General features: G+C 35.0%; 1 protein-coding gene across 4 annotated transcripts in view; it reads right to left on the minus strand.

Annotated features, from left to right (window-relative positions):
• NEDD4 (NEDD4 E3 ubiquitin protein ligase) overlaps positions 1 to 24,064 on the minus strand; it is a 259,864-nt gene that overhangs the window by 184,427 nt on the left and 51,373 nt on the right. For 2 of the 4 annotated variants that reach the window (XM_077127990.1, XM_077127989.1), the window contains exons 2-4: positions 17,886 to 17,959; positions 9,201 to 9,279; positions 9,067 to 9,105 (exon numbers count right to left, since the gene is read on the minus strand). In XM_077127990.1, the coding sequence (XP_076984105.1) occupies positions 9,067 to 9,105; positions 9,201 to 9,245 (84 nt within the window). In that variant the 5' untranslated portion in view covers positions 9,246 to 9,279; positions 17,886 to 17,959. Of the gene's footprint in view, positions 1 to 9,066; positions 9,106 to 9,200; positions 9,280 to 10,104; positions 10,336 to 13,018; positions 13,130 to 17,885; positions 17,960 to 24,064 lie in introns of those variants that run through there. The other 2 variants (XM_077127991.1, XM_077127992.1) reach the window with 2 other exon arrangements.

Genomic DNA, 24,064 nt, shown 5'->3' on the forward strand with positions numbered 1-24,064 from the left:
GAATAAAGAAGTATTTGTGGGGTCCCCTTCGGGGAATGGAGAGAAGGGGGGAGGTTTCAACTTCCCCATCTGAAGAATTTCTAATATTCTTGCAAGCAGTGGGGACAACCAAATCAATAGGCCAAGCCCTTGAACTTGGGGTCCACCCCTGTGAAACTTATTCCTACAAAGGCTAGGCTAACCTTACTTAAAATTATGCCTAAGAATACCTAAGAGTTACTTCTAGAGAACCTCTTTTGTTGTTCAGATGTGGCCTCACTCTCTCTAAGCCCAACTCTGAAAGTGAAATCATTGCCCTCCCCTCCTATGTGGGATATGACATCCAGGGGTGAAAGTCTCCCTGGTGACGTGGGAGATGACTCCCAGGGATTAATCCAGACCTGGTACCATGGGATCAACAACTTCATTCTGACCAAAAGGGGGAAAAGAAGTGTTAACACTAATAAAGTATCAGCGGCGGAGAGAGTTCAAATAGAGTCGAGAGGCTACTCAGGAGGTTGCTCTTACATAAGTTTCAGTTGCTAAGTATTATAATCTGCCAACCCCCAATCAGAACCATTCCAGACAATCCTAAAGAACAGGGCAACAGATAAGATTCCACAAGGGTTCCAGGAACTAGAGTAACTTGCCAGAAACCTACAACCTCCAGATGGGTCCCTGATCCAGAGAAGTCCTAAAACCTAGCCCAGCCTCTCCAGAAAATCAGATAGGTCCATCTCCCTACACCATATTACTGACAGACCCTTCCAATATGAAAAATTTAGAACTTCTATAGCCCAAACACTATGAAAGAGAGTTATGGAAAGATCAAAGGTGATGGTGGAGTTTATACAGAGAAGACAGGATTAGCAAATGAATATGAATGCTGAATCATTAAATAGTTATCTCTTTTAGTCTTCAGTATTTTAGAGCAGCTAGAAGTAAAAACCTAAAACTGTAGAATTGTAACCCATGTCAAACTCATAAATATGTTCTACAACTAATTGTGGTGCTGTGCCTTGAAATTTATAGCTTTTTTGTATGTATGTTATTGTTCACACACAAAAAAAGGAAAAAAGTCTATTGTGATGATAAAAAAATTTAAGCCTTCTAGCCTCCTATATTACAGAGCAGCTGGAAGGAAAAATACAAGAGGATTGTATGGTAGCCCATGACAAACTCTGGGATCTGTCCTGTACCTAGCTGTTGAAGAGTACTTTGAAAACTATTGCTTTTTTATTTCTTTGCTTTGTATATATGTTATACTACACAATAAAAAAAGTTAAAAATCAAAAAAAAACAAACAAAATAATGCCTAAGAGTCAGCCCCAGAGGACCTCTTTTGTTGCTCAGATGTGGCCTCTCTCTACGTCAACTCAGCATTTGAACTCACTGCCTTTCCCTCCGACATGGGACATAGCTCCCAGGGGTGTTAGTCTCCCTGGCAAAGCGGGACAGAAAGCCTGGGATAAGCCTGGACACGGCATCAACTAATTGAAAAAGTCTTCTTGACCAAAAGGGGGAAGAGATAAATAAGAAAATATAAAGTTTCAGTAGCTGAGAGATTTTAGAGTCAAGAGGTTATCCTGGTAGTTATTCTGATGCATTATATAGTATCCCTCTTTAGTTTATGGTATAGTGGAGTCACAACAAGGAAGTACCTGAAACTGCCGAGCTCTGTTCCAGTAGCCTAGATTCTTGAAGACAACTATATAAAGATTTAACATTTACAATGTGACAGTGTGGCTGTGAGAACCTTGTGTCTGATGCTCCTTATATCCAGGGTATGGAAAGATGAGTAAAAAATATGGATAAAATAAATAACTAATAGGGAGGAAAAAGGGTAAAATAAATTGAGTAGATGGAAACATCAGTGGTCAATGAGACACAGGAGTAAGGTATATGGTATGTACGAGTTTTTTGAGTTTTTTTCTTTTTATTTCTTTTACTGGAGTGATGCAAATGTTCTAAATAATGATCATGGTGATGAATACAAACTATGTGATGATAAGGAAAAAAGTGATCATAACAGAAAAAACAAGTAGAAGCCTCTGTAATTGCTCATATGACACCATACCACAAGCAACAAAAGACAAAACAGATAAACTTGACATCATCAAAATGAAAAACTTTTGTGCTTCAAAGAACAACAACAAAAAAGTAAAAACACAATCCATGTAATGGGAGAAAACTTTTGCAGATCATATATCTGATAAGGGACTTATATCTATAGTATATAAAGAATTATGACAACTCAATGGTAAAAAAAAACAAAGTACCCAAGTAAATGGACAAAGGATCAGAATAGACATTGCTCCAAAGAAAGTGTACAAATGGCCAATAAGCACACAGAGATGCTCAACATCATTATCCATCAGGGAGATACAAATCAAAACCACAATGAGATACCACTTCATACCCAGTACAAGGGCTATAATAAAAAAGACAAATAACAAATGTTGACAAGGATATGAAGACATTTTGAACCCTCATACACTGCTGGTGGGAATGTAAAATGGTACAGCCATTTTGGAAAATAGTCTGACAGTTCCTTAAATAGTAAATGTAGAAGTTACCATATGATCTAGCAGTTCCACCCCTCGGTATATACCCAAGAGAAATGAAAATGTATGTCCACACAAAAACTCATACATTCAATACGTATGAATGTTCATGGCATTATTTATAATAGTCAAAAAGTGGAAACAACCCAAATGCCCATCAAATGGATAAATAAAATGTGGTATAGGCATACAATAGAATATCTGGCAATGGAAAGAAAAATCGATACATGCTACAAATGGATTAATGTTGTTGGGGATTGAATCATGTCCTGCATAAAAAACCTTGAAAATCATAACCTCCAGTCCTGTGGGTGTGAACCCATTTGTAAACTGGACCTTTGAAGATACTATTATTAGTTAAAGTATGGACCCATTTTCAATAGCATCTTTGAGGAGCTTATTTAGATTAAACCAAACTGAATCAGAGTGGGCCTTAATCCATATGACTAGACTCCTTATAAGCAAAGGAAATTTAGACATAGCCAGTTTGTAGAAACCAGAAGTCAGCGGAAATCAGTCAAGAAAGGGGAAGGGGATAGGAAGGATAGGGAAGGACTGCTGATGGGTATAGGGTTTTGGGGGGATGATGACAATGTTCTAAAATTGATTGTGGTGATGAATATCACCACAAGTCTGTGAATATACTAAAGCCACTGCAATACTGCCAATACTGTAACCCAGCAAAATGGGACATGTGCCTCCTCTTTGATTTTCAGTAAGATATATAGAATTGATATTACTGCTTCCTTAAATGTGCAATAGAATTCACCAATGGAACCATCTGGGCCTGGCATTTTCTTTGTTGCAAATTTAACTTCAAATTCAATTTCCTTAAGAAATTTAGGACTATTCAGGTTATATATTTCTTCTTAAGTGAGTTTTGGTAGTATGTGTCTTTAAAGAAATTGGCCCATTTTATCTAAGTTACTTAATTTATGGGCATAGTTGTTTATAGTGTCCCTTATCTATCCTTTTAATATTTGTAGGTTCTGGAATGATGTCACTTTCTAATTTCTTAGATTAATGATCTAAGACCTGTCTTCTTTTCTAATATAAGTATTCAATTCTACATATTCCTCTCTAAGTTCTTACTTGACCCGTGGGTTCTTTAGAAATGTGTTAGCTTCCAAATATTTGGGCATTTTCCAATCATATTCCTGTTATCAATTCTTAGTTGAATTACATTGTAGTTAGAGGCCATACTTTGCATAATTTGTTCTTGTTAAGGTTTATGTTTTGGCCCAGCTTACCCGGTGGATGTACACTTGAAATCAAAGTACACTTGAAAAAACTACGTATTCTACGGTTTTGGGTAAAGTGTCTGTACATGTCAGTTAGGCCAAGTTGATTTGACAGTGCTGTTCAGGACTTCTATATCTTTGTTGATTTTTTTGTCTACATGTCCTGCCATTAACTGAGAGAAGAGAGAAGAGTGTTGACATCTCCAAGTATTAATTATGGATTTGCTTATTTCTCCTTTCAGTTCTATCATTTATTGCTTCATGTATTTTAAAGCTCTGTTGTTAGGTCCTACACAGAGTTGTTATGGCTTCTTGATGAAGTGGCATTTTATCATTATGTAATGTCCCTCTTCAGCCTTGGTAATGTTCCTTGTTCTGAAGTCTATTCTGTTGATATTAATATCACCACTTTAGTTTTGCATGGTATTTCTTTTTAAATCTTTTTATTCTTAACCTATCTATTTCATTACATTTAAGTAGGTTTTTTGTATACAGCATATAGTTGGGTCTTGAGTTTTTTATAAATCCAATTTGAAAATCTCTTTTAGTTGGTAGAATACATCACTTATCTTTAGTGAAATTATTGATATATTTGAATTGTCTATCATTTCATTTTTTGTTTTATGACGCCCCCCCCCCCGCCCCAGTTTTTCGTTTCTGTTTTACTGGCTTTGTGGCTATATCTCTTTATTATTTTGTAGTGCTTGGAGTTCACATAATTTTACTTCAAGTGGTTAAATACATACTTAAGTATGTACTTAAGTATTTAACCACTTGAAGTAAAAATGTAAAAGCCTTACAACCACATATGTTGTTTTAGCCTCACTCTTTAATGTTATAGTTGTAATATGTATTACATTTAAATAAAGTGAAAATTTCCCTAATGTTATAGTTTCGTTTTCAACAGTCACACACATTTTAAAGAACTTATGGAAAAAAATAGTATATCATAATTACAGACATTTACTATTTCTGTTTATTTTCCTTCTTCCTCAAGTCCTAAATTTGTCTGATTTCATTTACCTTTAGCCTAAATAACTTCCTTCAGTATTTCCTTTAGAGCAGATTTCCTGGCAGTGAATTCTCTTATTTTTTCCTTCAGCTTAGAATATCTTTATTATACTGTCATTCCTAAAGGTAATTTTTGGTAGATATAGAATTCTGAGTTGATGGTTCTTTTCTTTCAGTACCTTAAATGTGTTGCTCATCCTAGTTTCTGAGAGACATTCACTATTATTTGAATCATTGTTTCTCTATTTATAATTTCAATGTCAACTTGCCTGATGACTTTCAAGATTTCTTCATCTTTGGTTTTCAGTAGTTTAATTATGCATTTGACCATTGTTTTCTTTGAGTATAACCTGCTTAGATTTTGTTGAGCTTCTTTCCTCTGTATACGTATGTCTCTCGCAAAAATCAGGAAATTTTCGGCCATTATTCTTTATATATTTTTCTCTACGAATCTCTATTACCTCTTCTTCCTCTTCTCCTGGGCCCTCAATGACCTAAACATTGGGCATTTATGATGCTGTCCAAGTCTCTGAGGTCCTGCTCATTTCTTTGTAGGGGTAATCTTTATTTTCTCTGTTCTTCATACTGGATAATTTTTACTGATCTGTCTTCAAGTTCACTGACTATTTTCTCGGGTATCTCCATTCTGCTATTGAGCTCATCCAGTGAGGTCTTTTTTTCACTTCAAACACCATTTTTTTAAAGTTCTAATAATTCTATTTCATTATTTTTTATAGTTTCTATTTCTCTGCTGAGAACATCTATCTTTCCATCCATTTACTCTCATATCATAGAATGTTGTTAAAATGGTTATAATAGCTGCTTAAAATGTTTTACTGATAATTCCAATATCTGACTCATTTTGGAATTGGCATCTGTTGATTATATTTTCTCCTAAGGATCAGTTATATTTTTCTGTTTCTTTGGATGTCAAATACTTTTGGATACACTTTTAGTATTATGTTGTGAGATTCTGGGTCCTGCTAAACCTCTTCATATATTTTGTCCAGCTTTATGGTTGTTTACAGTATCAGATTAAATCTAATATCCTGTACTTCCTTGTGGCTAAAATTGGATGCCAATATGTTTTTTAATTCTTAAAATACAGCAATGGTTGAATATCTTTTTAATATAAGGTATAAAAGCGGTCCATGCTAGATGCATTCCCATTAAAATTAGAAACAAGACAAATATTCATCCATCACTACTGTGATTAAACATTATTGACATGTATAAGCTAATGCAACTAGAAAAGAGAACAAAGTAAGAAGTATAAAGAATACTTCAATTTATTGAAAACATATTTCTGAAAAAAAACATGTGAAAATGACTAAAATAATAATGAGAATATTAAATAGATAAAAAATCCAACCACTTGGGAATTTTAAAATTCTTTCCTAAACAACAGTTATGCCAAAGAAGCAATCAAAACCAGATGTTATCAAATCTGGAATTTATTTTGGTGTAAGAGTTAAGACATAGATTTAGCATCATTTTTCTCCATAAGACTATCCAGTTGTCTGAATAACATTTTCCCCCATAATCCAAAATTTCCAAACTGATTTAAAATGTCGTTTTTGTGCCACGTTAGTAAAGTGGGAGAAATCCTTCTCTAAGCAAGAAAAACCAGAAGCACTCTAGTTGGTGCTATCGGCTAGATCTCTGGCACCAGCTTTCCTGACCTTTGTTTCAGCAGTAGCTTCCCTTTCAATTTGCTTTACTTACATGTTTTCCAGACTGAAATCAAAGGTGGTACCTTAGAAGCCTCCAGAAAGACTGAAATTTCAGGAATACTCAGCTATGTCAATTGAGTAAACTGAGATTAGAAAAATGGGGACTGAATTTGGCAGCATGAAGGTCACATAATAAGAGCACCTGAACAAGAGCAGTTTCATCTGAGTGATAGTTATGAGTTAGATATGAGTTAGATATGAATGATAGGGATATGAGTTAGATTAAGAGTGGGTTAATGAAAAAAAATGAATGAAGCTGAATGTGAGAATGATAAAGGGAGGAGGGCTGGGGACACAAATGAAATCAGAAAGATAGATGATTTAAAAGATAGATGATTTATGATTTATAGATGGTATAATCTAGGAATGCCTAGAGTGTATAATGATAGTAACTAAATAAACAAATTTTAAAAATGCTTTTGCATGAGGAAGAAGAAAGGAATGTCATTACTGCAGGGTGGTGAAAATAGATGATAATTAACATTTTAAAATTTTACCCTATGTGTGAGACTAAAGCAAAAAATGTTCATTTGGTACAAAATTGACTAGTGCATTTCCTAATATAACTTATGTAGACAGCTTAATTGAACATCATAAGTACATGGAACCTTGAGTAGGACATGAGATTTTGTTGGTTTGTCCAGAGTGATGCCCCAATAAATCCCAGAGTGATTCAAACAATGAATAAAAATGTATTTGCAATGTCCCCTTTGGAGAAAGGTGAGAAAGGGGGAAAATTCAATCCCCCAAGTTGAATTCTTGATATGCTCACAAGCAGTGCAGACAACCAAAGCTATGGGCTGAGCCCCCAATCTTGGGGTTTGTTCATATGAAACTTAACCCCACAAAGGATAGTCAAGCCTACTTAAAATTAGGCCTAAGAGTCACCCCCAAGAGAGCCTCTTTTGTTGCTCAGATGTGGCCTCTCTCTCCAGCCAACACAAGCAAACTCACCACCCTCCCTGGTCAACGTGGGACATGACTGCCAGGGGTGTGGACCTTCCTGGCAATGAGAGACAGAAATCCTGGAATGAGCTGAGACTCAGCATCAAGAGATTGAGAAAACCTCTAGAATGAGCTGAGACTCAGCATCAAGGGATTGAGAAAACCTTCTCGACCAAAAGGGGGAAGAGTGAAATGAGACAAAATAAAGTGTCAATGGCTGAGAGATATCCAAACAGAGTTGAGAGGTTATCCCGGAGGTTATTCTTACACATTAAATAGATATCACCTTGTTACTCAAGATGTAGTGGAGAGGCTGGAGGGAACTGCCTGAAAATGGAGAGCTGTGTTCCAGTAGCGATGTTTCTTGAAGATGACTGTATAATGATATAGCTTTCACAATGTGACTGTGTGATTGTGAAAACCTTGTGTCTGATGCTCCTTTTATCTACCTTATCAACAGATGAGTAAAACATATGGAATAAAAATAAATAATAGGGGAAACAAATGTTAAAATAAATTTAGATTGAAATGTTGGTGATCGGTGGGAGGAGAGGTGGGGGGTATGGTATATAAGAATTTTTTTCTGTTCTTTTAAATTTTTTTTCTGAACAGAAGCAAATGTTCCAAGAAATGATCATTATGAATTATTTTGCATATTTTGATGAATATGCAACTATGTGATGATATTATGAATTATTGATTATATATGTAGAATGGAATGATCAAAAGTTAAGAATGTTTGTGTTTATTTGGTATTTTTTGGTATAAAAAAAAGAAGAATGGCTTAACGAGAATATTTGAGAAGTGAAATGATGGGGGCAGACAACTCTTTCAAGAATGTTGGTCATTCAGGTGAACCAAGAAATGAGTCAACAGCTAAAGGCAAATATGAGATCAAGAGAGTTTTAAGGATGGGATGTACAAAAGGTAACATTCCTACAGAGAGGAAGAGATTAGTGATATGTTTCTCTACCACTATTGATAAGGTGTTGATTCTGGTATCAGTAAGGATTCTGGAATTAGACAGGCATAAGGAGACCTTATCAGTTTGAGGGCCTACTCAAGGAGCCTAAAATGACTGCTGACTGGAGTTTGCTCTTCCAGTATAATGAAGGAGAGTAAGGAAGGAAGGCGGGTATGTAAGTGAAGGAAATACACATAAGAAAAAATGTATCCTCTTATTGATAGGACCTCATCTCTTGTCTGGACCAGTCTACTTGATAAATGATTGGGTAGACATTCCTATAGCATACTCTATTAAGGGAAAGCACCAAAATCTGCTGAATTGAAATATGACTATTATATAGTCTCTGAATAAATTTTGCTTATTAGAATAAGAATATTCCAGTTTTATAATGGTCTTTTATTTCTTCATTACCTTACATTTATGTTTTTCATAATAGGATAAATGATTCCAGAACTATGCCATCATGGGGATACATAGTTTTAATTCTTCAAAATATATATTTTTTAAATCTAGACAAATTCTCATGAGATACATTTTGGTCATATTGTAAGTGAGAACTTAAAAATTCTAACCTTTTAAGAAAGAATTTATTTTTGTTGTCTGAATGAAATAAAATGCATACTTACTCTGAATAATAGTTCTTCATTCCACTTTGGATTCAAAGTCTAAAAGATAATAAACATAGCATAACTAATTTTTTGGTATTTCATCATATAAAAAAAGGATATTTAAAATTTTTTAAATATATGTTTAGTCTAACCTTTTTAATGGTTTTCGTTTGCACACTTGTAAAAACTCCATTCATTGGGTCATATAACGTCACTCTCACATAAGGATCACTGTCAAAATTTAAAGAAGTTTTAATTACTATTTATTCTAAATTAGATTACAGAAGCAATGAGAAAAACAGAATTTTCCTTGTTAACAACTGCTACAGTTACTTCCTACACTTAAAATCCAGGGTTCTTTGGGCACAGGTAAGTAATTACAGTAATGGTTGCATCTTCTTAAAAAGCCAAAGTACCATGTTAATGAAATAACACAAAGAATTAGAAATAAAACCTTTCACTCACTAGGGTGATTTCCAACCTTTCTAGATTTTTAAAATTTGTTTGATTTTCATTACACTTTCTTCTTTTGAGTTAAGATGGTTAATTCAATGAATCCCACAGCTGGTTTTGCAAGACCTCAGATTGTTCCAAGTTGTCTCACGGGTGTAAAATTTTCTTGCAAAATAAAGGCAAACTGATTTCAGTTAAAAATAACTATGTGCCAAGTAACCTCTTCTGAAAAGCGATGTGAAGAAGGAAAATCTTGTGATATTTAGGTTGGCAAAGCAAAAGACTTTGGACAGTTTACTTAACCATGGTCAAATTTCTCCCATTTCCATTGGGTATTTCAACAATCACCATTCACCTCCACCAATTCCCCTTCCCCTATTTTCTCACACAAACTTATTTCTTACTTTAATTGACAAAAATCAAAGCTATCAGATAGTCCCCAAAACTTGGTGTTTATCAGAATCCATCCTTACCCACACCCTTACTGATTCAGGAGTCCCTCCTTCTGTTTGGGGCCAGTCCCCTTGTGCAGTTTCCTCCCACCCTCCATGCAACCTTGTTTCATGGTCAGGTTCATGTGTCAGCTTGGCCAAGTGGTAGTACCTGTTTGTCTGGTTGGACAAGTGCTGGCCTATCTGTTGCTATGAGGACATTTCATAGAATTAAATCATGATCACATCGGCTGCATCCACAGCTGATGCCATTTGTAAATCAGCCAATCACTGGAAGCCTTTTAAGGATTCAGAAGAGACAAGCTCTCTTCCTGCTTCGGCCGGCTAGTCTCTCCTGTGTTCATGCAGATCCTCCATCTGAATCGTCAGCTTCACAGCCTGCCTGACAGATTTTGGACTCTATGTTTCCATGGTTATGTGAGACACTTTTATAAATTTTATATTTACCAATATTTCCTGTTGATTCTGTTTCTCTAGAGATCCCTAACTAACACACTTGCATTACCTGTTTCCACTTCTTTCTTTTATATCTTCATCCTTTCCTTTGATCTAAGTTTTTACTCTAGGTCTATTATAAATATGTTTTAAAAACCTTCCTTGTGAGTCTGGGCCTGACAAGATGGGCCTGACAATACCCTCTGGACCAAAATGGGGGAAAGAAGCCTATCAAAATGAGGCATTAGTGGCTAAGAGAGTTCAAATAGTTCAGAGGCTATTCTGTAGGCTACTCTTATGCAAACTTCAGTTAGACACTGCTAATTCCTATGGTTTGTCAACCCCCAACCAACACCATCACTTTAACTCCTAAGAACACCTAGGGCTCTAACTGAGCTTCTATGAAAGTCTCATGCACTAAGTTTATTTTTCTGAAACCTACAACCTCCAGCGGGTTCCTATGCAAGATAACACCTGAAACCAAAAACCTCCAGATTTTTCTGCCATCACGTTATTCTGGAAGTTTTACGGTTTTAGCTCTAATCAATTCTGTGTATCATGTGATGTAAAGGATGGGGTTCATTTTGCTCCATACAGGGAGATAACAAGTTGTTCCAGTACAATGTATTGAAAAGATTATCCTTTCTTCCTTGAATTACTCAAGCACTTTTGTCAAAAAGCAACTGACTATATATATATATATATATATATATATATAATATTCTCTATTCTATTCCATTGAACTACACATCTGTTCTTATGCCAATGCCACACTCTCTTGATTACTATAGCTGTATAGCACATCTTGAAATTAGGCAGCATAAATCCCCCAAACTAATTCTTTTTCAAAATTGTATTGGCTATTCAATGCCCTTTAACTTTCCATATAAATATTAAAATCAACTTATCAATTTGTTTAAAAAGGTATTTTGGGATTTAGACTGGGATTATGTCAAATCTGGAGATCAATTTGGGGAGAAACACCACTAACCACATTCAGTCTCCCAATATATGGGCATGACATATTTGTCCATTTACTTAAGTCTTCTCCAATTTCTCTCAGCAACATACAGGTGGTGCAAATTTATTTCCTAGTATTTTATTTTTATGCTATTGTTAAACTCAGATTTTAAAATGTTAATTTCAATTTCTCATTGATAGGATATGGAAATAACTGATTTGAGGACAATGACTTGGTATCTTGTGGCCTTACTGAATTCACTTCTTAGTTCTAGTATTTTTTTTGTAGATTCCTTAGGGCTTTCAACATACACAATTACATTGTTTGCAAATAAAGACAGTTTTACTTTTTCCTTTTCAATCTATATTACTTCTGTTTCTTCCCTTACCATATAACACAGCTAGGACTTCTGTACTATTTGCTGAATAGACCATAAAAGCAGACAACCTTGCCTTACTTCTGAGTAAAAATCGAAAGCATTCAGACAGTCACGATTAAGTATGATATTGGCTATTGGTTTCTTCATAAACATCCTTAACCAGGTTTAGGACACTCCCTTGTATTCCTAGATGGCTGAGAGTTTTCAATCATGAATGGGTGTTGAATTTTGTCCATTTTTTCCCTGCTTTTATTGAAATGGTAATGTCTTTTTCTTTTGTTCTAGAAATATATTAGGTGAATTACACTGATTAATTTTCAGATGTTAAACTAACATTGCATTTTATTCTTAGTATACTAAGAGTTTTTAGTCATGGACAGGGCACTGAATTTTGTCAAATCCATCTTTTACATCTATTGAAATGATTATGTTGTTTCTTCTCTAGTATATTAATATGATAAATTAAATTGATTTTTTTAATGTTGAACAAACCTCCCATTCTTAGGAATTTCTTAGGAAAAATCTCACTTGGTCATGATATATTACCTTTTTAATATATTGCTCAGTTTTATTTATTAAAAGCTTGGTAAGCATTTCTCCAGAGAAAATATTCAAAAGACCAATGAACACATGAAAATGTCCTTAAGAGCATTACTCAGAGTAATGCAAATCAAAACCACAAGATACCACTTCATACCACTAAGATAATTATTATTTAAAAAATAAAAAACAACAAATGCTGTTAAGGATGCAGAGAAATTGGAACCCTCACACATCACTGCTGGGAATGGTACAGCCACTGTGGAAAACAGTTGGGGGGTTTCTCAGAAAGTTAGACATAGAATACCATAGGACCTAGGGATTTTACTCCTAGGTATATACTCAAAAGAAATGAAAATGGGGACTAAACAGGTATTCGGACATTCCTGTTCATAGCAGCATTATTTACAATAGCCAAAAGGTAGAAACAACTCATGTCCATCACAGATGAATGAACAGAATGTGACATATCGGCAATTGTAGATACTGGTGGCAAAGAAGCAGAATCAGAACTTTAACAGAAAGGAATAAAAACTGACAGAATTCAGAGTTTAACCAGACATGGATGGTGGCCAAACTTCAACAAGTCATTCCTGCGTTTTTCCCACAGTGATTCTCTGCTTATTTGGATTCTTCTCAATGATGAAACCATCAGATCCATTTGTTGTGCCTTATTTATCAGGACCAGATAAAAATCTGAGCCTCAGTGAGATCACAAAAGACATCCTTCCTCTTTGGACATCGTCTTACCTGGCACTGCTGCTCCCTGTATTCTTCCTCACCAATTGTATCTGAGGCAGATAATTGATGATGAGCCAGTCATCATCTTACAGGGTGTGCTGGTTTGAAAGGACGTATGGACCCTAGAAAAGCCATGTTTTAATCCTAATCCCATTTTGTGAAGGCAGCCGTTTCTTCTAATCCCTATTCAGTATTGTACATTTGAAACTGTAATTAGATCATCTCCCTAAAGATGTGATTTAATCAAGAGTGGCTGTTAAGTGGGTGTTCTAGACTGCTAGCTGCTGGAATGCAATATATTAGAAATGGAATGGCTTTTAAAAAGGGGAATTTAATAAGTTGCTAGTTTACAGTTCTAAGGCTGAGAAAATGTCCCAATGAAAACAAATCTATAGAAATGTCCAGTCAAAGGCATCCAGGGAGATACCTTGGTTCAACAAGGCCAATGAAGTTCATGGCTTCTCTTTCAAGTGAGAAGGCACATGGCGAACAGTCACAGCTTCTCTCTCATCTGGAAAGGCACATGGTGAACACAGTCAGGGTTCCTCTCTCATCTGGAAGGGCATGGTAAACATGGTGTCATCTGCTAGCTTCTTCTCCTGGCTTCCTGTTTCATGAAGCTCCCCGGGAGACATTTTCCTTCTTCATCTCCAAAGGTCACTGGCTGGTGGACTCTGCCTCTCGTGGCTGTGTCATTCTGCTCTGCTCTCTCTCAATCTCTCATTCTCCAAAATGTTTCTTCTTTCACTGGACTCCACAAACTTATCAAGACCCACCCAAATGGGTGGAGACATGTCATCACCTAATCCAGCTTAACAGCCACTCTTGATCAGGTTACATCTCCAGGAAGATGATCTAATTACAGATACAAACATACAGTATTGAATAGGGATTATTCTGCCTTTACAAAATGGGATTTTGATTAAAACATGGGTTTTCTAGGGTCCATACATCCTTTCAAACCAGCACAGCTGGTTAGGTAGAGGCGTGTCTCCACCCATTTGGGTGGATCTTGATTAGTTTCTGAAGTCCTATAAAAGAGGAAATATTTTGGAGAATGAAAGAGATTCAGAGACAGCAGAGCAAAATGACATAGTCATGAGAAGCAGAGTTCACAGCCAATGACCTTTGGAGATGAAGAAGGAAAATGCCTCCCAGGGAGCTTCATGAAACAGGAAGCCAGGAAAAGAAGCTGGCAGATGATGCCGTGTTTGCCATGTGCCCTTTCAGATGAGAGAGGAACCCTGACCATGATCACCATGTGCCTTCCAGATGAGAGATAAACTGTTACTGTGTTCACCATGTGCCCTTTCACTTGACAGAGAAACCGTGAACTTCATCAGCCTTGTTGAGCCAAGGTATCTTTCCCTAGATAGATGCCTTTCATTGGACATTTCTAAAGACTTGTTTTCATTGGGACATTTTCTCAGCCTTAGAGCTGTAAACTAGCAACTTAATAAATTCCCCCTTTTAAAAGCCATTCCATTTCTGGTATATTGCATTCTGGCAGCTAGCAAACTAGAACACTAATATTGTATATTTCCAATAAAATGGTAGAATGGGCAAAAATAGTGCTCACAAACTGAAACAAATATATCAAGAAAAATATTTAATTATATTTTACCATGACCCTGCATGGAAGGACTTCAGTTTTTCTCAAATTAATTTATAGGGTATTGTGACAAATATGAAAAGACAGGTTTATATTTGTTTAATGGAGCCATGCAGTCTTTCTGCCATCTATATTCTTGTGAAATTTTTTTTCGATAAATATGTATTTGCTTTCGTATTTTAAAGAGTAATTTTTGGATGGAAATAATAGAGATATAAAAGGGTATAAACGCCATTGTCTATTTTTTATAAAATAGGTTGACAATGGACAAGAATGTAGACTGGCCTAACTTGCAGACAATTAGCAGAATAAGAAATGTATTATATTAATAATCAGATTCCAAGCTCAATTTCCAAATATCAGGTTTTCTATACAGAGCTCTTATATAAAATTTTAAATGAACAAAACTCAATTATAGGGACAAAAGTCAAAACCATAAGGAAATATGCTTATAGCAGTCAATTCTGAGTCATACCGAGGTTCTACAAAAAGGAAATCAAAACATCTCCAAGTTATGGGCAATGAGTGTCAGCCTAAAGCAGAAGAAAGAGAGGGTTACAGAGGGCCCAGAAGGTAGCAAAGAGAGCAGAAGAAGCAAGAGTCAGTTCCTATGTATTCCAGTAGCCTTGATCCTTGATGATTGAGCTTTTACAGTGTGACTATGATTGTGAAAACTTTGTGGCTGACACTCCCTTTTTCCAGGGTATGGACAGATGAGTAAAAAAATAAGGAGAAAAAAAAATAGTAGGGGGGGGGATGAAGGGTACAAAAAAATTGCATATTCTTTTACCACAATCAATAAGAGGGAAGGGAAGGGGTATGGGATGTATGGGGGGTTTCTTCTTTTTATTTCTTTTTCTGGAATGATACAAATGTTCTAGAAATGATCACAGTGATGAATACACAACTATGCGATGATACTGTGAACTACTGATTGTATTGTTTGGGTGGGCTGCATGTTGCATGAACATATCTCAATAAAAGAACATTTAAGGAATGTGATATATCCATACAATGGAATATTATCCAGCCATAATAAGGAAGGATGTTCGGATACCTGCAACAACCGGGATGAACTTTGGAATATTGAGTGAAACAAGCCAGACAGAAAATAACAAATATCATGCGAGTCTACTTCCATGAAATATTTAGAAGAGGCAAATTCATAGGGACCGAAAGTAGATTCGAAGCAAGCAGAGGAAGGGCTGTAGGGATTCAGCCTGAAAAGAACCGAATGCAGCTAATGACAACAGGAGCTTGGAAGAGGATCCTTCCCCAGATGAGCCTCAGATGAGACTACAGCCCTGACCATACCTTACAGCTCTGCAAGATCATAAACCAGAGGACCCAGCTAAATCAATCCCAGAATTCTGACCCACAGAAACTGTAAGATAATAAATGTATACAATTTCAAATTGCTAAGTTTATGGTAGCACTGTTATACAGTTAAGGATAAATAATACATATATGGTCTATGTTGGTGAATGTGCCATGTGTACTTGAAAATGATGTGTGTTTTGCATTTGTTAGTAACTGTGTTCTATATGTATCAATGAGGTCAATGTTTTTCATAATATTTCTCACATTTTTGTTTCTGTTGATTTTTTATTTAGCTGATTTTTCAATTGCTGGGAGAGGTGTTAATGCTTCCCACTATCACTGGAATTTTTAATTTCTCCCTTTAATTCTGGGAAATTTTGCTTCACATATTGTTAGTTTTGTTAGCTATAACATATACATTTATGATGTTATTATTTTCTTGATGAATTTACTCTTTTATTGTTACAAAATGTCCCTCATTATCTCTGGAAATCTTTTTTTAAAAAATCTATTTTATCAGATATTAATATATCCACACACAGTTTCTTATGGTTACTATCTACATGGCATATCTCTTTGCATCCATTTAATTTCAACCTAACTGTCTTTATATTTCAAATGCATCTCTTATACACAACATGTAGTTGGCTCTTGTCTTATAATCCATTCTAACAACCTCTGCCTTTTTACTTTATTTGTACTTATTTTTAATGTAATTATTGATCTGGTTGGATTTAAGTCTACCATTTTATTATGTGTTTTCTATTCCGCACCCCAAAATGTTTTATCTAAATATTTCTCTCTCTGCTCCTTCTGGGACACCAATTACACGTATGTTAGACTGCTTTTATCTAACAAGTCTCCAAAGCTGTTTTCATTTTTTTTTAATCTTCTTTCTTTCTCATCTTCTAAATGGTAAATAATTTCTATTAATTTATCTTGAAGTTCAAGTAATCTTTCCTCTTCATCTCTGTTCTGCTATTAAGTCCATCAAAAATTTTAATTTCAAATACTATATTCTCAGTTCAAGAATTTTCATTTTTATGGTTTCTTTTCTCTATTAAAAAGGTGTTCCATTTCCCTGATTCTCTAAAGATTGAGTGATTGTGGATTATATCCTGAGCATTATAAATATTAAATTGCAGAGACTCTGGAGTATGCTATTTTTCTCTGATCTTTTTTTTTCTGATTGTTTTTTCTCTTTTATTTTAGTAGCAATTAATTATCCTCTTTGGACAAGAACCTAAACCCTGCTTCTTGGACTGCATATCTGATCTCTGTTCAGACCTTTTATTTTTAGCTGAGCTGCTTCAAACTGAATACACATATGTGTGGTTCAGAGTCAGTGAGAGATGTGGGGAGACGTAGTTTGGGAATCTCTTTTCAAGCTCTTTCCCTTCCAAAATTCCACCCTCCATCCTGTCTCCTCCTCCACTCCCACCCTCAATTACCATGCTTTCCTAGGATGTATTCTTGTTCCCAAGGCCAGAAAGACTCCAATTTTTCAAGGTTCCAACACCACCTGGCCTCTGACAAATTCATAAAATTAGGAATTCACTCAGTACCACTGCCCTCCTTCAAGCATGGGCTCTCCACCAAATCTGCCTACTTCTGTTTACTTTCCACTGTTTCATATCATTTCCAGCGTTTATAGCTGCTGTATGCTAGATGCTGTTATGTTAGAATTTTACCCATTCTTTGCAGTGGAATTTTACCCAATTCTTTACAGTTATATGTATCTTATAACTACCACCCTCTGCCCTTTGCTAATTTCACAATTCAGTAATTCAGATGGCAAGGCATTTAGTAACCTGTGGAAATATTATCGTTCCACCCAGCACAGCAATTTACCAATAATATTATGAGATTTCATTTAATCAAAGTTTAGGAAAAATAATTAATAATAGAATGTTTTATATTTATAACCCAACTTGTTATACTTACCTAGCTCCCAAGATATCCTTCTTGGCAAGGCCTATTCCAGCTATAACTTTCACCCTCACAATTCGTGAATTTTCCTAAAATACAAAATTGTAAATTTTATTTTCCTGTACTTTATAATTTAACTAAGACACATACCTTTAAAACTATATATCAAATGAAGTAATTAAAATGACACTAAAATTAACTGGAGAAATTTGCTTTTTCTAGAATTAATTTGATTAAAAGCTATATAAGGGAAAATAATGGAAATGAAATTGATTTTTGTAAATGACCTGATTATCTACAAAGAAAAGCCAAAAAAGTAGAACCAAATTATTACTATCAATAAGAATGTATCATTTCTTCCAAGTATATCTAAAGTCACATTATTACAATATGAATTTATCATTGTTGCTATGTATATGATAATAAAAATCAAGAGTTCAGAATAATTTGTGATAACTAATTAGAAAAGGTAATTATACTTTAAATCCAATTCAATAGAGTATATGTCAGATGACATTATAATGTACTGATACTATACAAATCAAATATTCAATTTCTTGGATATGATAATGATAATGGTATTGGTATTGACAATAATATTTATATAAGAATGTTTTTGATTTTTAGAGATGCATATTCAATATACTCAATGCATACTGAAGTATTTCATGTGCCATGAAATTTGCAATTTATTTTCAAATGGCTGAGAAAGTAAAATTGAAAATGTGAGTGTATGTGTCTGTGTATAGAAATAAAGCAAATGAGGCACTGAAGATGTAGCTGATGGGTATACAGGTGTTTATTATACTACTCTTTTGACTTCTGTAAATTTGAAATTTAATCAAAATGAGAAGGTAGGTAAGAAAATATTATAGACTAGAATGTATAGGTTTAAAAATTTACAAGTAAAAGGCATCAGACACATAGAAATAAAATTATTGAGAAATGTAAAAAAAAACTTTACAGATAAAATTATAAAATATTGAACAACATAAGAGAAGACAAATAAAGGAAAAATTCATTTTGTCTAGGATGAAAATATTTAATATAAAGTTGTCAATCTTCTCCAAAGTAATCTATAAATTCAACACAATTCCAACTACCATTTGAATTTTGCCAAACATTTTAGCAAATGATTCTGAAATTCACAAAGAGTAAAAAATAAGTACAAAAATAAATAATAATACTCAATCACTTTCTGATACCATATATCAAAACAAATTCTATGTAGACTAAGTGTAAAAGAAAAAAAGAAAACTTAAACATCTTCATAAGAAATTTCAGAATATTTCTATGACATTAGGGTAGAAAATGATGGGAAAAATATAAACACTAAAGGGGAAAACTGTTAAATTTAATGACATTAAAATCATGCATCTTTTCTAACAGATGCTATGAGAAAAATGAAAAACAAGAGGACAGACTGGGTAGGGGTACATGAAATACACACTGTTGACAAACAACGACTATCCAGAATATATAAAGAACTTCTAAAAATCAGTAAGTAAAATACAAATAATCTACTAGGAAAAATCATAGACTGGCCAATAAATGCATGAAAAGTAATCACTAATCATGGAGAATTCTAATAAGCTATTGGTGGAGGTATATTGGTGGAGGTATCATTTTAAAGAGATATTTGGCAATGTTTACTAAAGCTTTAAATTAATAACCCAAGAATTCCACTTGTAGATGTATGCCCTGGAAAAATACTCGCTCATGCAAACAAAAACATAAGCACAACTGTAGTCACAGTGGCATTTCAAAGAACAATAAATGTGAAATATGGTTGCACAACAGATAGCCACCTAATTGATGCTATTCTAAAATTATTCTGTCGACAAGCAGTAACTCCAATCCCCTTCTGAGGAGAGGTCTGGGTGAGAGAAAATATAATACACGTATCAGAGAGTATTTGTTTCAGCCTTCTTCCATTTCTAAAGACTTATAACCATCCTCACTCCCAGTTTCACTGAATGAATATAACTAGAATATTCTATTAGCCCCCAAAACCAGGTGGCAAATTACAACACAAAAACATCCTATTGTAGATACTTGCTAAAATATAATTTCCCTCCATCACCAACTAAAATTTAATGCATAACTGGTCTTCCAAGAAAGAAGGGAAATCCTCTTGTATCAGAAATAAAGACAGAATTGAAAACCAGAGAGGAAAACAGGTATACTGAAATTTCAGTTTTTCTAAAAGGATATGATTCCCAAAATCTGAAGGGGTTTACAGATTACCCTTTCTGCCCAACAATACGAGTATGCTAAACTCATATGCAAGTTATAAATGCTTCTCTGAGTTTAAAAAAGATGATTATCAAGTAACATTATTTGCTAATGCCACTTTTGATTGCACATTACCACTTGAAAACTTTCTACTTCTTAATTAGGTCATCACAGAAAGGATTTTAATTTTCAAATTCAGTCTTGGAGAATAGGACCTTTTTAATGCAGTGTAGTCACTTCCCAGTCATCTGGTACCGTGAGAATTTGGTAGTTAGGGCCAATGGAATACCCCAGTTGGCATATTTATTCAGTGACCTTGTCGGGCAATAAACTTTCTTTTTCCATTATTAAAACTAGGAGATTTTGAGGCCTAGGAAATCTAAGCCTTTCATTATCTTTGTATCCTCTATAGATGCCAGAAGAATACTTGACACATAGTAGAAGCTGACAAGTTCTTGATTACAACAAATCTTTTTTGATCACCTTCTCACTTCCTTTAGGTAAGCCAAACAATTCCAAATGAATCTAAGGCTCTCTGCTGCCTACTTTTCTGATGCCAACTGAGACAAGTTTCATAACAGCTGAGGTATTGTGGGTCTAGGTTAATTAGAATAATTAGAATAATTAAAGCAAAATTTAAATACCAACCTTTTTTTAAAATTTTGATCATACTTCTCTACGAACTCTAGAGACATCCTTTTCTGTCATTCAAATTTTAAGAAAAAGTTTCCTCTTCAGGTTAGTCCTTTCAACTAAAGTTGTTACAGAACAACTTAAACATCAAATTTTTATGAGGCTTTTTATCACTGTCAACAATATAGTTACCAGACCAGGTAATTAGTATATTTTTGGTTGGTAAAAATGCATATCAATAATCTAACTCAATCTGTCTAGATAGGTCATCTAAACAATTCAAACACGGGGAGCCCAGAATAAGAATGAGGGTCTTTAATCCTGTATAGCTTAATGTAATACCTAGATACATCCCAGAGTATATTAAGTAGATAACAAAAAAGTATTGGCAAAGTCCCTTAAGGGATGGGAGAAAAAATATGGAACTATTAAACTTTACCATCAGGGACTCCCTTGATACTGTGTCAAACATTAGGGACACCCAAATCAAAAGGCCAAACCCTTGATCTTGAGGCTTGCTCTTGTGAAGCTTATGTATGTAGCAGAGAAGCTTAGCCTACCTATAGGTATGCCTAAGAGTTACTTCCAGAGGTTGTAACTCTGTTGTTGCTCAGATGTGGCCTCTCTCTCTCTAACTCCAACTCTACAAGTGAAATCATTGTCCTCCCTTCCCCGTGGGACATGACATCCAGGGATGAAAGTCTCCCTGGTGGCATGGGAGATGACTCCCACGGATAAGTCTGGTCCTGATATGGTGGGATCAACAATGCCAACCTGGTGAAAGGGGGGAAAGAAGTATAAAAAATAAGGTATCAGTGGCTGAGAGAAATCAAAAAGAGTCAAGAGGCTACTCTGGAGGTCACTCTTTGCAAGCTTCTGTTAGACATTGCTACTTATCATAACTTGTCACACCCCAACCAAAACCAATCCTGCCAATCCTAAAGAATACCTAGGGCCTTATATAAGATTCTACAAAGGTTCCATCCACTAGGGTAACTTTCCAGAAACCTACAACCTCCAAATGGGTCCCTGAACCAGATATTTCAGAGGGGCCAGTCTCTCCAGAATATCAACTAGTTCCATCCCCCCTATCCCATATTATCGACAGCCCCTTCCAACATGAAAAAGTTAGAATTGGTATAGCCTAAATACCTCTAAAGCGGGGGAGAAAAATCAAAGGTGATAGTGGAGTTATACAGAGAATATCAAGTTTAGTCTCCAATACCTTAGAGCAGCTAGAAGTAAAAACCTAAAATGGTGGAATTGTAATCTATACCAAACTTTGAAATCTGTTCTATAACTAACTGTTGTGATGTGCTTTAAAATTTATTGCTTTTTAGTATATATATTATTTTTCACAAAAAAATAATTTTTTCTAGCATCCAGTGTTTTGGAGCAGCTAGAAGGAAAAATCTGAAACGGCGGAATGGTAATCCATTACAAACTCTGAAATCTGTTCTGTATCCACTTATTGAGCGCATTTTGAAAATCATTGCTTTTTTTCTTTTCTTTGTATATGTTAAATTTAATAATAAAAAATGTTTAAAAATGCATATCAACAAAAACATCTAAAAACTATAAGAATAATGTCGAAGTTTCAAGCTCTGTTACACAATCGTAATTTTCCAGGAAGTTTCAATTATTAAGTATGCTAAATAGAATCAGCCAAAATAGCCCATAGCAGTTACATGAGGTGCAAGCTTTTTGAATTATATATATAGCCAATTCATAATTCAGTCCTAACTAGGAAAAGGCAAACTTTTCTACATTTTTTGATTCCTAAACAATAAATAAATGAATTTAGAAGCATTAATAATAAAACTCTATAGAGCTTTAGCAAATTCTGCTATTAAATATGAATGTCACCACAAAGATTAGAAGAACTGATATGCTTAAGTATATATCAAATGTGTATCAAAAACATTTTTTAAAAAGTAAATTTCTATACCACACTAATACAAGGTGTTAATAACGGGGTGGTATATGTGAACTGTGAATTTTATGCATGATTTTTCTGTAAACCTTACAACTTCTCTAATAAAAAAAAAAAACCGCATCCAACCTCAAAATAAGTAAATTTCCTAAAGTCATTCATCCTCAAAATGTGAAGTTTTGACTTAGAAATAACTCCTTTGTGTATGTGAGGGGAAAATTCATCACAGAATCACCTTTCTTCCACTTTTCCCATCTTACCATGGGGCAATTGTCCTTACTTTCCAATTCTGAACAACTAGAGATTAGACTAAATAATTAGAACTAAATAATCAGAATAGTTAGAACCTAATTAGATAGGTTCTTTCTTGTACATATATAGAGAGGCACACCAGGTGAAAGATAACAAGTAGTTAATTAAGTGTATACCACACAGGCTCACCCCAATCAAGAGTGCGATGCTTCAGAGCTTCATCCCTCCACAGAAGCTTTTAACAACAAGAAAAACTGGCAGAAACATTTTTCTCAAAGCTCTAGAAAAGGTTAAGGATTTCAATAACAGAGCAAGCATTGAATCAAGAGAAAGACAATGTAATAGAAGTAGGATCTGTATACAGGATGGCCCCTCTTCCATCTCTCCATCAGCTTGGCATAGAGGAAGCCCACACTCCCAGTATGGGTCCCAGGTCCCAGTGAACACTCATGCACATAATGGGAGCTCAACATGTCTGGCAGTGGCCTGAGGGACTTGTTGTCTCAGAACTTGTCCTGAGTATAGAAGACAGTTCATAAACCTCTCCTAAGGAATGCTATGGGACAGCAGTCAAGGAGTGCTGCCTGCCAGCTGCAGAACATACAGCATGGTGCCCAAGATGGGGAGGAAACTGGTTTCTAGGGAAGAGGGGACATTTGTATCTGTATAAATGGGGGAATTCCTAGGGCCACATATGCATGCCCTAGACAAGACACATGCATAGGAAGGACCAGGGAGGCCCCTACACTTTCACCTCAAGCTATTTTCTAAATTTATTATATGATTAAGTTCTGATAGACAGTACCTGCTCAGGTCAATCTGCAAAAAAATGGAAAAAGTATTTTCTTTTTCTTCTCCTCCTCATTATTTGTTGTTGTTGTTATAATTATTTTAGCTCCTGGCATTCAAGGAAAACTATCTAAAAAAGCTGTATACGAAGCTTAAGGAACAGATGCCTCACAGACTAAATTCCAACAGTAACACCTTAAAATATGAAAATGCCCAGGTTTCAACAAAAGATTACAAAACATACAAAGGAACAAAAAGAGATGGTCCAGGCAAAGGAGGTGGAGGAAAAGACATCATAAGACATACTAGACAAATACTTTTTAAAAAGTGGTCCTAAATATGCTGAGAGAGC

This window comes from Tamandua tetradactyla, chromosome 14, assembly GCF_023851605.1.
Source record: "Tamandua tetradactyla isolate mTamTet1 chromosome 14, mTamTet1.pri, whole genome shotgun sequence".
Lineage (NCBI taxonomy): Eukaryota > Metazoa > Chordata > Mammalia > Pilosa > Myrmecophagidae > Tamandua > Tamandua tetradactyla.